The 16,968-nt window shown below is 43.3% G+C and overlaps 1 protein-coding gene across 1 annotated transcript in view; it reads left to right on the forward strand.

The window, feature by feature from the left end:
• rngtt (RNA guanylyltransferase and 5'-phosphatase) overlaps positions 1 to 16,968 on the forward strand; it is a 159,430-nt gene that overhangs the window by 135,045 nt on the left and 7,417 nt on the right. The window contains 1 exon segment of the mRNA XM_029677151.2: positions 9,759 to 9,859. Coding sequence (XP_029533011.2) covers positions 9,759 to 9,859 — 101 coding nt within the window.

Below are 16,968 nucleotides of genomic sequence, written 5' to 3' on the forward strand. Positions count from 1 at the left end.
GTCCAATAATGAAAATTAGACAAAATATATATATATATATGTATGTATGGGGAACCCTTCCCTAAGATAAGATATGGTTGTAATTCTGCATTGCTGTAGCAAGGCTATATTACAAATATCTCCAGAGCATTTTAGAGCTATATTTGTTACGTATGTATTATGCATGTGGTTGTGACTTGAGCTGCAGTCAGAGAGAACCTTACAGCCTAGCTGTTGCCACTTCATTCGTATTGATGTAGGCAAATGTTTTTGTAGAGTTGCAGCTGCATAGTGTTAAAGTGCTAAAGTCTGTCCTCGATTGCAGCGATGAGACAAGACTGTAACTACCAATTGGATACCATGAAATTGGGGAGAAAAGGGGGGTTAACAAAACAACAAAAAAGTGCTAATGTCTGGGGACAAATACACATTGTTAAAATTTGACTCAAGTTTTCTTGCTCGTCAAACATCTCATTCCAAAACCATGGGCATGAATATTGATTTGGTCCCCCTTTGCTGCTATTATAGCCTCCACTTTTCTGGGAAGGCTTTTCACTAGATGTTGGAACATTTGCTGCAGGGACTTGCTTCCATTCAGCCACGAGCATTAGTGAAGTCGGGCATTGATGTTGGGCAATTAAGCCTGACTCGCTGTCTGCAATCCAATTCATACCAAAGGTGTTCGATGGAGTTGAGGTCAAGGCACAAACAGTTGCCACAAAGTTGGAAGTACAGAATGGTCTAGAATGTCCTTGCATGCTATAGCATTAAGATTTCCCTTCACTGGAACTAAGAGGCCTAACCCAAACCATGAAAAATAGACCCAGACCATTATTCCTCCTCCACCAACCTTTACAGTTGGCACTATGCATTGGGGGCAGGTAGCATTCTCCTGGCATCTGCCAAACCCAGATTCGTCAATTGGACTGCCAGATAGTGAAGTGTGATTCATCACTCCAAAGAACACGTTTCCACAACTTGTTTCCAAAGTCCAATAGCGGTGAGCTTTACACCTCTCCAGCCCACACTTGGCATTGTGCATGGTGATCTTAGGCGTTTGTGGCTGCTCGACCATGGAAACCCGTTCATGAAGCTCCCGACGAACAGTTATTGTGCTGGCGTTGCTTCCAGAGGCAGTTTGGATCTCGGTAGTGAGTGTTTCACCGAGGACAGATGATTTTTACAAGCTTCAGCTCTCGTCAGTCCCGTTCTGTGAGCTTGTGTGGCCTACCATTTCGCAGCTGAGCCGTTGTTGCTCCTAGACATTTCCACTTCACAATAACAGCACAGTTGACCGAGGCAGCTCTAGCAGGGCAGAAATTTGATTAACTGACTTGTTGGAAAGGTGGCATCCTATGTCGGTGCCACACAAAAGTTAATGAGCTCTTCGGTAAGGCCATTCTACTGCCAATATTTGGCTATGGAGATTGCATGGCTGTGTGCTCAATTTTGTACACCTGTCAACAATAGGTGTGGCTGAAAAGCCAAATCCACAAATTTGAAGGGGTGTCCATATACTTTTGTGTGTGTGTATATATATGTGTGTGTATTTCCCTTTTTTTGTTCAGTTTGGTGAACTATGTACCCTCCAACAGAATTGCAGAGCCTTTTATACTAGTGATCGGTTCTCATTTTTCGCCACTGACCACGGTACAGAGTTTTCAGACCGAATAATTCACTTTGCTGAGACTTGTTTTGCGTTTGTACCTTAATCCTGTTTATCCACCGTACCACATAACTGCCTTTATTGAAGAATGTTCAGAAGAACATATGTTGGTGGGGTGGAAGTCCTTTAAGAGCGCGGTGCCCTGTTTTTCATGCTCTCTGGCAGCCTCTGCTGAATGGCCATTGTGAAGGAAAGCGCTGATTTGGGGAAGGCCTCCGCCTACGTGCAGCGCTAGATCAGGGACACAGGAAAAAGAGAAGGACACACTGTTCTCTGCTCTATTTTCATTCTCTTTGGACTGAATGAGACAGGCTTTCACTTAAGTGAACCGAAAATTGCAAAAAAGTTTGCCTCACTGAGCTCCTCTATCAATAAGCTTATTTAATTAAGGTAATGCCTGAATAGCTCAACACACGTGTTGATGGGGGCTTGGCATTGGAGTGTGTGAGCTGGATAACATAGATCAATTGTCGTTTTAGTTCCAACAAAGTTCAAGCTTCTACACGTTTTTTTTGTTGTTATTCCTATGTTGAAGATGTGAAGAATATTTGCTGATCTGTTTGTGTGTAATGATGAGCAACCAGTTGACACAATTCTGAATTTGCGCATTCAGTTACTGATTAGCATGCGCCCATTAAAACACTGACTTTTAAAACTACTAAACCCTGCGTCTCGATGAGAAATTGAAAAACTGTATGGTTGAGAGGGACGAGGCAAATGGAATTGCAAATAAATCTATCTGGTTCATTTATCACAAAACCCTCTGATATTGACAACTACTTGACTGACTTTTTCTTTGGCAAGATTAGCAAACTTACGTATTTCATTCCAACAACAAGCTCTGAACATTCATATCCATGCGTCTGACCAAATAAATGTAGACAAGCAAAGTAATTTTGAATTCTGTGAAGTGAGTGTGGAAGAGGTGAAAAAATGAGTGTTCACCAATAATGACAAAGCCCCTGGTACTGACAACTTGGATGGAAAATGACTAAGGATGGTAGAGGACTATATTGCCACTCCTATTTGCCATCTGTTCAATCTAAGCCGACGGGAAAGTGTGTGAGATCAGGCCTGGTGGGAAGGAAAAGTAATTCCGCTGCCCAAGAATAGCAAATAGCAAAGCACCCTTTACTGATTCAAACAGCCGACCGATCAGCCTGCTACCGACCCTAAATTAACATTTTGGATTTTTTTAATGAAATCGCAGAATTTCAGCATGCTTATATGGAATGGTGTCTATATACGCTGATGGCTTAACGTTATACAGTGCGTTCGGAAAGTATTCAGACCCCTTGTCTTTTTCCACATTTTGTTACGTTACAGCATTATTATTTTTTAAATCCCTCATCAACCTTCACACAATACCCCATAATGACTAAGCAAAAACAGTTTAAAAAATGCATAAAAATAAACGTATTACATTTACATACGTATTCAGACCCTTTACTTAGTACTTTGTTGAAGCATCTTTGGCAGTGATTACAGCCTTGAGTATGACGCTACAAGCTTGGTACACATGTATTTGGGTAGTTTCTCCCATTCTTCTCTGCAGATCCTCATCCTCTCAAGCTCTGTCGGGTTGGATGGGGAGAGTCGCTGCACAGCTATTTTCAGGTATCTCCAGAGTTGTTCGATTGGATTCAAGTCCGGAACCTGGCTGGCCCACTTGACATTCAGAGACTTATCCCGAAGCCAATCCTACGTTGTCTTGGCTGTGTGCTTATGGTTGTTGTCTTGTTGGACGGTGAACCGTCGTCCCCAGTCTGAGGTCCTGAGCGCTCTGGAGCAGGTTTTCATCAAGGATCTCGCTGTACTTTGCTCCTTTCATCTTTCCCTCGATCCTGACTAGTCTCTCAGTCACTGCTGCTGAAAAACATCCCCACAGCATGATGCTGCCACCACCATGCTTCACCGTAGTGATGGTGCCAGGTTTCCTCCAAACATTCAGGCCAAAGAGTTCAATCTTGGTTTCATCAGACCAGAGAATCTTGTTTCTCATGGTCTGAGAGTCTTTAGGTGCCTTTTGGCAGTCATGTGCCTTTTACTGAGGAGTAGCTTCCGCCTGGCCACTCTACCATAAAGGCCTGAAGCCAGGCTTACCAACATTTTTTTACCAACAGTCTCTGTTTCATAATTTTCCTTCAATTATAAAAAGGCTGAATGTATCTCACAGTAGAAAGCATCCGAGCGAACGAAACAGTGCCCCTCTGTCTCTCTACAAGTTGGCAATTACCTGATTTAGAAAGAATATGACATTGTTGCAGCCCATAGCATTGGATGCAAGGGAAGCCAGCGAACATTGATAAAAAAAATATTTTAAAAATGTGCTAATCTGAGGGAGCTCAACTGTGAATGGTCTTGGTGCACAACAAAAAAAGTGTTTGAGTTTCGTGTCACTCCTGTTAAATTGCATTGAGTGCATACGTCATTGACAACTTGAGTTGTTGCATCTCGTTGTGGTGTTGTCCTCCGGTGGCTGGCTAGCTAGATATACAATTGGCACTTTCCAAAATTAGCCATGGATGGAGATGGGGATTTGGACTTGTGGTTTTACTTAATTCTCCATGCTGGCAAGTGGTGTACATCCTGGTTTGGCAAAAACAAAATAAATGTGGGGTGTATGTCAGCAAAGACACAACACAACTCTAAACAATACATTAATTGCACCATACCACTGCTACTCCTGTCTATCAGAGGAGCCTTGTCTGGCAGTGACAGTTAATTCAGCCTCATTTACTGCTTTTTAAAAAAACATAGCTGATTTGGCTGACTTGCTTCAACAAATGTGGTTTCTACTGACAATTGAGATGTACAAAGTATGGCATGATGAGGGGACGACAAGCGGATAAGAGGCCATCCGTAATTTTGATTAAGACATTAATGAGCGAGCTAGGACGGACATGGTCAATATAACTATTTGTTCAGCACTTTTGAAATGTACAGCGTCAGAATTCAGAACATGGGCCGTTCTTATTGTGTTCTCCTTGTACACCAAGTCAGAATCGTAGGATAAATAAAAGGGGCATATAAGCAGACAATAAAAGCTCTTACAATATTCAATTATTACATTTCTCAAAAACAGGTTATAGGATACATGTGCACCATGAAGTCAGAACAGTTGGTGAAATTCAGAGGTGAAAATAGACCAAATTATTAGGGTGAGGCACTAACAGCTTACTACACAACATACTTACTGTAGTATTACTTTCTTAGCTACAGTGTACATATCTCCCTGACATATTACATCATTTATGGAGCATACATTACACTTTTGGACTCACCTTGTTGTGCTGTGTTCACTTGAACACGAAGGTGGCACAGAGGTCCTTCATGGGCAAATTTTGTCATGAAACTTTGTCATCAGTCTGGTGTTCTCTCTATTTATTGTGCTTTCAAGACAACTGGGAACTCTGCCCCACCTGCCCTGAATGACGGGTCACCACTGATACTGGCCAATGATTTATTACTGCGATTCTGATCCAACCATTAATTCATACATTGTTGTGCCCCTGGCCTGAGAGAATGGAAGTTCAATATGTAGCTAGATGTAGAAGGCTAACGTTGCCCATAAATTGAAGTTAGGCTAGCGAGGAAACATTTTAGCCAGGTAGCCTAGGACAACAAAAAATAAGTGTGTACTATATGACAGAGTGATAGACCGTTTCATCAACATGAAAGAGAGGAGGATGGCATTGGCGTTTCCCTACAAGTAGGGTGAGTCGACATGTTTTTCTACTTGCATACGCACACCGAAATCAGAACCATGGTAAGCCACATCATATTTAGGTTATGTTGATTGGACTGAATTGTTTTTGGTGTCTTAGTTGTCACCGTATTAGCATAAGCACAGGTAATTTGATGTTTATTTGATAATTTATTAGGATCCCCATTAGCTGTTGCAAAAGCAGCAGCTCCTCTTCCTGGGGTCCACACAAAACATGACATAATACAGAACATCAATAGACAAGAACAGCTCAAGGGCAGAACTACATACCTTTTTTGTTGTTTTAAAGGCCCACGTAGCCTACATGTCAATGCAAACACACCATATCTACTTCAAATAGGAATGTTGAAGTTGAAACAGTGCTGGAATAGTGGAGGAAGCTCCTGTTTTCTTTGTGACTTTTTAACTCTTTGTAACTCTCTGTGTTTCTAAGTCAATAGTTGTTTAGTGGTCCGAAAATGTCAAAAACATTAACTTGACCATGCTGTAGATCATGTAACTGTCTGTTAAATGCAGTATGCTTTGTGGCCTTCACCGAACAGAGGTTGCTATCCGGTTTTGTGGTAAAACAACGGTGTGGTTGAATTTACTCTGCCCCGCTGTGTCCTCTTATTGTCTCGGCCTTTAGGGCTGTATATAGCACGGTCGCAAGGCACATGAATTAACAGTTTATAGAGCAAATAATGCAGTTATCACAACACACAGGTTGTAATATCCATTTTACCCATGAACCTATACTGTATAGAGAATCCTAAATATATAAAAAACTAAACTGTGCTTAACCCTAAAATAAATATTGTATTGAATAATGGGGCAATTGAGCAAGTTGGGGAGAGTGAACTGCTTGGTGTTACCCTAGATTGTAAACTGAAATGGTCAAAACATATTGATGCAATGGTTACTAAGATTGGGAGAGGTCTATCTGTGATAAAGCGCTGCTCTGTTTCTGGACATCACAAACAACCAAACAAGTCCTACAGGCCCAAGTTTTATCACACCTGGACTACTGCCCAGTTATATGGTGAAGTGCTGCAAAGTAGGACATAAGCAAATTGCAGTTGGCCTTAAACAGAGCATCACAGCTGGCCCTTAAATGTATCCTGAGGGCTAATATCAAGAGCTTGAGGAAAGATTGACTGCATCACTACTTGTCTTTGCGAGAGGTATTGACGTGTTGAAAGCACCATACTGTCTGTTCAAACGGCTAACGCACAGTTCAGACACCGATACATATCCCAAAGGACATGTCACCAGGGGTCTCTTCACAGTCCATAAGTCCAGGACAGAGGGCTAGGAAACACACAGTACTATATAGAGCCAGGACTAGGTCTCTGGCGGTCATGAAATTTTGTCTGCCGGTTATTCACATGCAAATGTCTGCCGGTCTCAAGGTAATTGACTGTTAATTAACATAAACACGTTTAGCATCTCCAGGACTCTGCATACAAACGGCATACAAGCTGCTGATGCGCGCCTTTGGAACATTACATTAAGGTATAATGAATACATTTTATATACACCATCACAATAAATCTTTTTTTTTTTTGTCAGGTCTAAAGAAACAATATCATATGAAGAAAATGTATTTCAGAAGAACAGAATATGAGTTGGCCTATTGTATGTTATCTGGCTATGCTCCATGCCATATGCTGGAGGCTTGTTCAATTAGATGACAAAATTTGCTTGTAAGTCCCATGGCATTATTTTATATTATATGATTTTTTAGTAAGAAGAATATAATTGAATTTAGCTGAATAAAATAGAAAGGATATTTTTTCCAATTCCGGTGCGCATATGAATGGCTATGTTGACGGCAAAAGTGATCATTTGAAACAGGTCCTATACGCTAGATTTAGAGTTATTTGTCCATTTGACTTGTGAGTGATACAAACCTTAGAATGTCTTTAGAAATAAAAACATATATGGGCTGCGACTATAGGCTATTGGCGATTTCAGAAAGTCGCAAAGAAAGCTTGCGCTCTGTCCCTTGCCTCAGGCTGCAGAGCTGTTCTCTCAAGTGATCATATTTTCACCCATCAGACTATACTTAATTTAATCTTGTCTTTGCAAAATTTCCTAAAACCTGATTCAGATTGAGGATATTTTTTTTATTTAACAATTTTAGAATAAGGCTGTAACGTAACAAAATGTGGAAAAGGTCAAGGGGTCTGAATACTTTCCAATGTATGGGTGGTCACGGGAATCGAACCCAGCACCCTGACGTTATTAGCACCATTCTTTACCAACTGAGTGACATTATTATTATGTATTGTTTTATTTATGATGTAGGCTATAGTGGGGCGGCAGGGTAGCCTAGTGGTTAGAGCGTTGGACTAGTAACCGAAAGGTTGCAAGTTCATATCCCCGAGCTGACAAGGTACAAATCTGTCGTTCTGCCCCTGAACAGGCAGTTAACACAATAAGAATTTGTTCTTAACTGACTTGCCTAGTTAAATAAAGATAAAAATTTTTATTTAAAAAAAGTAAGTACTCTACTCTAGTTTAATACTGAGGAACTCAGCTTGTGCCATCAAACCCCTACAATTTATCCAGAACGCTGCAGCCTGCCTGAGGTTCAACCTTCACAAGTTCTCCCATGTCACCCCTACCTCCTCACCCCCTTAATACTCGCGCTATATTTTTTTTCCCTTACCAGCTTTGACCTTGCTGATAGCTACTTTATTGAGGAAACATTTATTTATTATGGCGAAATGGGATTTGTTTTGGTGTCTGTCTATATATTCCTATACTTCTCATTTTAAATTCCTGTTGAAATCCTTGCGCCATCCTTTCCCATGGGGATTGGTTTCTTGGAATTCTCTACTGTACATTCTTCCAGGAAATGCTTTCCTTTCCACGTTCTCTCTGGAATAGTGAGAGTGGGTGGAAATGGAGATGGTGGCACTATGATGCCCGTGTTATGCCTTCTTTGAGGAAATCCGTGGAGGCATAGTTCTGTTACCGGGCAATCTGACACTTACACCATTGACACATCTGTTCCTGCCCCGTCACACAGTATGGCTTTACATCCTAAATACCACATTCACACTCTTTACACTAGTTGCATATGAGTTAGATTAAATAAATGCCATGTACCGTATGTATATAAATATATGTCATGCTAATTTCTATGACAACATGTAGCCTAATCATCAGAACAGAATATATGGCTACTCGTTGTAGACCTCGTCGTAAGACCTAAAAGCAACGTTGAATTTGTACTTCCATTTGCAGCTTTTAATTGGATTCTCCAGAAATTAATTTCTGATTAGTTATGAATTCATGTAGGCTACTCCTGCCCTTTCAATATCTATCTATAAATTGCTCTTGACAAGCTTTCTCTTTTTTAACTACAATATGAGCATCCTATTTTAGACCTGCCATGGAAGCTTAATTATTATCCATTATGTATAACCTGACTACCTTACTACTCATTTTTAAGACCGGATTTTTACCCTAAATTGGAAGTGGAACAAAGTCGATGCTCAAGGTTTTGAGCCATTCCCTGAACAATATGTAATTTTCAGCTCTCCAAATCGATTACGAATGGAGCTTACCTTCAGACATATTGGCTGCCTTTTGAAAAACGTGGTGATTTTCTGAAGGGAGCCGTGTAAAATACTTGGATTTTCAGTCAATTTCTCTTAAGAGTGTGAAGGTACATACTGTACCTCATGTTATTCTGCCTGTTTAGTCATTTGTTCATGGATCAAGAAATCATTGAGATGAGATTGTACTTTATTAATCCCCAAGGTGACATTAGAATGAAAAAAGCTTCCTAATGTTTGAGCGTGCCCCAGCACTGAGTGTACAAAATATTATTCCTAATATTGAGTTGCACCCCCTTTTTCCCCACAGCCTGGTCATTACACAGGTGCACCTTGTGCTGGGAGCAATAAAAGCCCACTGGAGTTTTGTCACACAATGCCACAGTGCTACTGAGGAGTATTTCTGCCCAGTCATGTGAAATCCATAGATAAGGGCCTAATGAATTTATTTCAATTGACTGATTTTTTTTTTCTTCTTCTATGAACTGTAACTCAGTAAAATCTTTGAGATTGTTGTGTTTACATTTTTGTTCAGTAATAAAAGCAATCCAAAACATAGAACACAGACAACAAATAAAAGCTAAATACAGGTGATGTTCTGAGTGCATGCCAGTGTGTTGTGTGTTTGGAATGAATGATCTGACATGTAGCTTCCTCCTTTGTGCGGGTGTAGGGCGGGGGTATACTATTAAATCTGACTGTCTACTGTTGTTTGTTTCCTGCTGTGGTCCTATGTGTATTATGCGTGAAATGTGTGCGCTGTAGTAAGCTTTTCCGTTTGTATGACAATGAATGCCAATCGGATCTAATAACGGTCTCTCTCTTTGTGTGTCTGCAGAAATACAAAGCTGGGCGATGTGATGACATCCTCAAGTGGAAGCCGCCCAGCCTCAACTCTGTAGACTTCCGCCTCAAGATCACCAAAGTCGGAGGAGAAGGGTGAGTCACTGTTGCTAGGGAAACGCTCTGGCTGCGTGATGATTCCACTGCAAGAACAAACCCCCATCTCTTAGACACATGCGTGTAGTTTGAGACATCAAACCCAACCACGTACTATAGTAGTAGTGAGTGAGTGTCACCTAATCGCTTTGAACCATGTTTTGTCACTTTTAGACATTCCTGTTTTTTTTTTTTTTGTATCGTTCTTATTATATAAGATGTTTTTTTCTGTATGAGCTATACCTTGAATCGCCCACAACTACTGACATTATGTTCTGCCACGGGCCCTTATTGAATTCAACTACAATATCTGTCCAAGACACATTGGTATTTTGTTGCCACTTCCGATAATGAAGACGGAATAGAAGTCAGCAGGCTTTGCCATTGCCTGAACTGCAGACTTCCATTCCTTTCATTGTACATATGAAAGTCCACAAATGAATCCGATGTTTTCCTACTGATAGGCAATTTCCATCTAGCTCTCTTTTACTTTCTCCACCTGTATTAGGTTAAAACGCCATATTTATCACCAACAGATTCTCATCTCATCTTGCCAGCCTGCTCCTGAAATGGTGGGAGTTTTTTCCAGAAAATACCTTTGATTAAATTGACCCATTATTCTCAGTTCCTCTGTACCTACTACCTACCCCAGGCACTGCTGTGCTGTACTGTACTTTACTGGGCTGTAAAATGTTTCCTATAGGTCCACAGCTAATACATCAAACATGCTAAATAAATCATGTTGGGAGTATATTTGAGAAAATGCCTGTTTGCTACCTCATTCCCTCAGCACCTTCCCAGGTACTGCTATGCTCGTCTGTGAGATGGGTTTTCTTAGTTGGTACTCTAAGTAAGACTCACTGCAGTGCGCACAGCCATTCAGTTCTTTTTTTGTTTTTTTAAGGAGACCAGAATTTCAACCACCTTGTTTATTTATTTTCCACAGTATGGTAGGAAAATCAGAGAGGGAGATGAACACAGAGGGGGATAGACGGGAAAGTGTCCGAGACAGGGCTCAAACACTGTCGCGAGTGGGGCATATAGTCAGTTTTTTTCTACATATTTGGACAGATGGATATGTAATGTAATCTTCACTTCAACACTATTGACAGATATAGGTAACCTAATTTAACAAATTGTACTGAAAGATTATACTATACTATACTGCAATCATTTCTTAATCAAAAATCAAGAGAAAAGCAATTCCATTGTGCGGATAAATGAAGTACCCCCCCTAGCTTCAATAGTTGGTGTTGCCCCGTTTGGCTGAAATAACTTAATGTAGCCATTTCTTATCACTGTTGATCAGTCTCTTACATCAACTGGGAGGAATTTTTGTCTACTCTTCTTTACAGTACTGCTAGAACTGTGTCAGGTACTGCTAGAACCGTGAGGGCTTTCTTGCATGCACGGCCCGCTTCAATTTCGATAGGATTCTTTTTTTGAGCCATTCTCTTGTAGCTTGGCTTTTGTGTTTTGGATCGTTGTCCTGTTGGTTCAGCTTCAGCTCTTTTGACAGATGGCCTCACATTCTCCTCAAGGATTCTCTGGTACAATATGGAATTCATGGTTGACTCAATGATGGCAAGTTGGCCAGGCCCTCAAGCAGCAAAGCAGCCCCAAACCATGATGTCACCGCCTCCATGCTTTACGTGAGGTTCTTCTGTTCAAAGGCAGTTTTTTGTTTTTGCCAAACATGGCGTCTGGCATTGCGGCCAAACAACTCGACCTTTGACTCATCTGTCCAGAGAACATTGTTCCAGTAGTTTTGGTCTTTACCCAGGTGTTGTCTGGCAAACGTTAGTCGTGTCTTGATATCATTTTTTGAAAGCAGAGGCTTATTCCTTCCTGCTCTCCCAGGTAGACCACTTTTGTGCAGTCTCTTTCTGACAGTTGACTCATGCACTCTGACATTGACTGTGGCAAGAGAGGCCTGTAGATCCCTTGATGTTACTTTTATGAGCATCTTTCGGTAAGCTTTGGGCTAAAGTTGTTGGAATGACCTGTCCTAGGTAGATTGCCAGTCGTCTGGAATTTCCTCCATTTGTAGATGATCTGTCGAACAGTGGAATGATGTTATTTTAATAGCTTGGAAATGGATTTGTAACCCCTCTTAGACGCATGGGCATCAATAATCTGGGATAGTATGTTGGCATGATGTGTAGCCACACACCCATTTGGTAAAGACCAAACCAGACCAAGTTTCTCATTTTTATGGAAGGCTAGAACCTCGCAAGTTACTCTCTAATGATTTTATAATCATTTGCACCTGTTTTGGTGCACCTGATTCTAATTTTTGCGATTTTATGTGATGATAAAGCTAGGGTGTACTAACTTTTTCTGCAAAAGTATATTGCGTTTTTGTTTATTTTAATTACTTAACATGATCTAAGTTTACTTTTTTGTGTGATTCTTTCCAGGGTGTGTACTTTCTCACATGACTGTATTTGTCAGGAGCTAAGACCGTTACAACGAACTCTGGCACACCAATGATTTTATTTCAGCTCGTGAAACATGGGACTAACACTGTACATGTTGCGTTTATATTTTTTTGTTCAGTGTACATTTACATTACATTTACATTTAAGTCATTTAGCAGACGCTCTTATCCAGAGCGACTTACAAATTGGTGCATTCACCTTAAGACATCCAGTGGAACAGCCACTTTACAATAGTGCATCTAAATCTTTTAAGGGGGGGGAGGGTGAGAAGGATTACTTTATCCTATCCTAGGTATTCCTGAAAGAGGTGGGGTTTCAGGTGTCTCCGGAAGGTGGTGATTGACTCCGCTGTCCTGGCGTCGTGAGGGAGTTTGTTCCACCATTGGGGGGCCAGAGCAGCGAACAGTTTTGACTGGGCTGCGCGGGAACTGTACTTCCTCAGTGGTAGGGAGGCGAGCAGGCCAGAGGTGGATGAACGCAGTGCCCTTGTTTGGGTGTAGGGCCTGATCAGAGCCTGGAGGTACTGAGGTGCCGTTCCCCTTACAGCTCCGTAGGCAAGCACCATGGTCTTGTAGCGGATGCGAGCTTCAACTGGAAGCCAGTGGAGAGAGCGGAGGAGCGGGGTGACGTGAGAGAACTTGGGAAGGTTGAACACCAGACGGGCTGCGGCGTTCTGGATGAGTTGTAGGGGTTTTATGGCACAGGCAGGGAGCCCAGCCAACAGCGAGTTGCAGTAATCCAGACGGGAGATGACAAGTGCCTGGATTAGGACCTGCGCTGCTTCCTGTGTGAGGCAGGGTCGTACTCTGCGGATGTTGTAGAGCATGAACCTACAAGAACGGGCCACCGCCTTGATGTTAGTTGAGAACGACAGGGTGTTGTCCAGGATCACGCCAAGGTTCTTAGCGCTCTGGGAGGAGGACACAATGGAGTTGTCAACCGTGATGGCGAGATCATGGAACGGGCAGTCCTTCCCGGGAGGAAGAGCAGCTCCGTCTTGCCGAGGTTCAGCTTGAGGTGGTGATCCGTCATCCACACTGATATGTCTGCCAGACATGCAGAGATGCGATTCGCCACCTGGTCATCAGAAGGGGAAAGGAGAAGATTAATTGTGTGTCGTCTGCATAGCAATGATAGGAGAGACCATGTGAGGTTATGACAGAGCCAAGTGACTTGGTGTATAGCGAGAATAGGAGAGGGCCTAGAACAGAGCCCTGGGGACGCCAGTGGTGAGAGCGCGTGGTGAGGAGACAGATTCTCGCCACGCCACCTGGTAGGAGCGACCTGTCAGGTAGGACGCAATCCAGCGTGGGCCGCGCCGGAGATGCCCAACTCGGAGAGGGTGGAGAGGAGGATCTGATGGTTCACAGTATCGAAGGCAGCCGATAGGTCTAGAAGGATGAGAGCAGAGGAGAGAGAGTTAGCTTTAGCAGTGCGGAGGGCCTCCGTGATACAGAGAAGAGCAGTCTCAGTTGAATGACTAGTCTTGAAACCTGACTGATTTGGATCAAGAAGGTCATTCTGAGAGAGATAGCGGGAGAGCTGGCCAAGGACGGCACGTTCAAGAGTTTTGGAGAGAAAAGAAAGAAGGGATACTGGTCTGTAGTTGTTGACATCGGAGGGATCGAGTGTAGGTTTTTTCAGAAGAGGTGCAACTCTCGCTCTCTTGAAGACAGAAGGGACGTAGCCAGCGGTCAGGGATGAGTTGATGAGCGAGGTGAGGTAAGGGAGAAGGTCTCCGGAAATGGTCTGGAGAAGAGAGGAGGGAATAGGGTCAAGCGGGCAGGTTGTTGGGCGGCCGGCCGTCACAAGACGCGAGATTTCATCTGGAGAGAGAGGGGAGAAAGAGGTCAGAGCACAGGGTAGGGCAGTGTGAGCAGAACCAGCGGTGTCGTTTGACTTAGCAAACGAGGATCGGATGTCGTCGACCTTCTTTCCAAAATGGTTGACGAAGTCATCTGCAGAGAGGGAGGAGGGGGGGGGAGGGGGAGGAGGATTCAGGAGGGAGGAGAAGGTGGCAAAGAGCTTCCTAGGGTTAGAGGCAGATGCTTGGAATTTAGAGTGGTAGAAAGTGGCTTTAGCAGCAGAGACAGAAGAGGAAAATGTAGAGAGGAGGGAGTGAAAGGATGCCAGGTCCGCAGGGAGGCGAGTTTTCCTCCATTTCCGCTCGGCTGCCCGGAGTGTAGTTCTGATAGTGCTGTTAGCTGGCAGAGTAGCGCTCCTCTGCTTCTCCTCAGAGCCCACTAGTGGTGCAGGTCATTTAAGTATGTCTTTGTCTCAGTTAGAGAAGACAGAGAAGGAACAAGTGCTTGTTTATCTGCCCACTCCATCCCTCAGCGTGTCTCTGCTCTCTGTGCTACAGAGAAGAAGCAGCTCACAGTCTCACGACTTTCATCACCTCAACTGAAAAACAGGAGGAGAGGGAAAAGGATGTTTTGGTGGAGGGAGGAAAGGAGGTTAGAGAGAGGGAGCAGGAAGAAGAGGGCGCGTGAGAGAGAGAAGAAGACAGTTAGCGAAAGAGACAGCAAGTAATTAAAGGAGTTTTACCATGTGGGGCATGGAAGAAGTAGTGCTTTGGTTTCTGACATGGCAACTTGATTTATGGATTAATCGAGTTCAGTTTCTCTCTGAAGAGGTTACCTCTAATTGGGCCAATAAAACATTTTCTGCATGCGTCATTGTAAATTCAACCAATCGGGGTGAGACCTGACTGCAGTGCAGCCCCTGTTAAAGCGATATGTGGATGTGAATCACGGCAGCCCAGGTGGACTGGACAGGGCCACTCCACAGGGTGCCAGCCAGACGTATTTGATACTGCACCCCATTACAGTGGATTACCTGCTGAATGCTCACAGCTGAATATCAGAAGTCGCAATTAATAAATGTAGGGAGAGAATGCAAACCAGAATAACATTCCATTAAAAACACTGTGTGAATATGAATTACCAAAGCTGAGGCGGAGTGGACATGCTCCACGGGAGCCAGCCATGTCTGGGCCTGTTCTGACTCTGCCTGGCCTCTGTCATATGGGACACTGGTGTTGTTACACCAACTGACAGGTCTGGGCGGAGTTACAGCCACACACTTGCAATGGGGAAAGAATTGGGATTTTGGATAAATAACAAAAATAAGGTCTGGGGTTAGTTATCGGGCTTAGCCTACAGGGTCTGTAGTGACGCCTCTAGCGCTGAGATGCAGTGTCTTAGACCGCTGTGCCACTCGGGAGCCCAATTAGCTAACATTAGCCCATGAAGATTATCTCATATGACAAAACATAGAAACTAAGCCTGTGTTTACCACAGACCTTATTTTCAGCATTTTTCCAAAAACCCTAAAAATCGGCTTTGGCCAATGAGGCATGGCGGGGTTAGTGCCTACAAAAAAATGCCGTTACTATTGCTCTCTATTAACAGGTCTGTTGTCCTTGGAAAAAGCTTAGCTCAAAACTTCCCACCTCAGTACAGTATATGCATACCAAATGTTCCACCTCGGTAAGCAAAAGGTGAGTAATCTGTGTCCACTTTTATCAGCTGCTGAACAGGACTCCAGGGAGAGTAGGCTTGATGGCCCTGCAGGAAAGCAGCTTACAGTAGGCAGGCATGGGTTAGAGGCTTTAGTTTACGTAACCCCCCTCCCAGCCAGCTGCATTGGCAAGAGACGGAGGCTGAGTCTTAAATGGCACCCTTTTCCCTATCTAGTGCGCTACATTTATGCCCTGGTCAAAAGTAGTCCACTATGTAGGGGAAATACGGTAGCATTTGGGCTGCTGCCAGAGATCCATCTGGTTCCATCCTTCAGCATCTAGAAGGAGATCTGTCAGGGCAATACATGTTCCTTTGGGACTGTATTCTCTCTGTGAAATGACTGTTGTGCATGTCGAACAAGTTATCTGAAATGCACTTGTGGCCCACAGCCCTTGCCGGCAGCTCAGCCCCAGTCCATTTGAAGCTTGTTGGACGCAGGCCGTTTCAATACACTGGAGCTGTATCGTTGACTGTGGCTCTCTGTGATTTGGGGATTCAAACGTAAGTCCTGTTCCCAAATGTGTTTGATTAAATTTGGGTAAGGTAGGCTATAAATGCACGTTATCACCTTTACTCTGTGGATTTTAGGTCGTTTGTACCTCAATTGAGCAATTGTCAAACGTGAAACACTAAGTAACACGGAGTAACCTATTCAGATTGCAGCGGAACGTCAACTTAGCGTCTCATGTAAAGATCCAGAAATTGAAATGACAGAGGCCACAGGCAGACTGTCATTTCACAGTATCAGCCTTAATGACTGTGATACATTCGGTTATTTTCGGAGCACCATGTCAATAGAATTGTACATTTTGTCACGGTTAACTTTTTTGTCAGTGACGAGGGCTTGGTGAATACACAGCCATGCAGTTTAGGAGAGCAAAGTATGCTATTTTAGGAAAGTTGGACGTCGGACAGAGGTTGGGTAAAGAAGCGTGCGAGAGACCTTTTTGGCGGGCGGGTGTGGCGTGGAACTCTCAGGGTTGCTCTCCAGTTGTTTCCATCAGTTCATGGAAGGCCGAAGGGTTCAATGGCAGTGTTGACGGCTGCTTCCTGCCTGCCCTCTCTTCACCACCGTCATTACAAAGGAAAGGGAGTGGAGAGGAGAGGCAGGCCCCTCCCCTTAATGTGTGTTCTGCTCACCCAA

This window comes from Oncorhynchus nerka, linkage group LG13 (assembly GCF_034236695.1).
Source record: "Oncorhynchus nerka isolate Pitt River linkage group LG13, Oner_Uvic_2.0, whole genome shotgun sequence".
Taxonomy (NCBI): Eukaryota; Metazoa; Chordata; class Actinopteri; order Salmoniformes; family Salmonidae; genus Oncorhynchus; species Oncorhynchus nerka.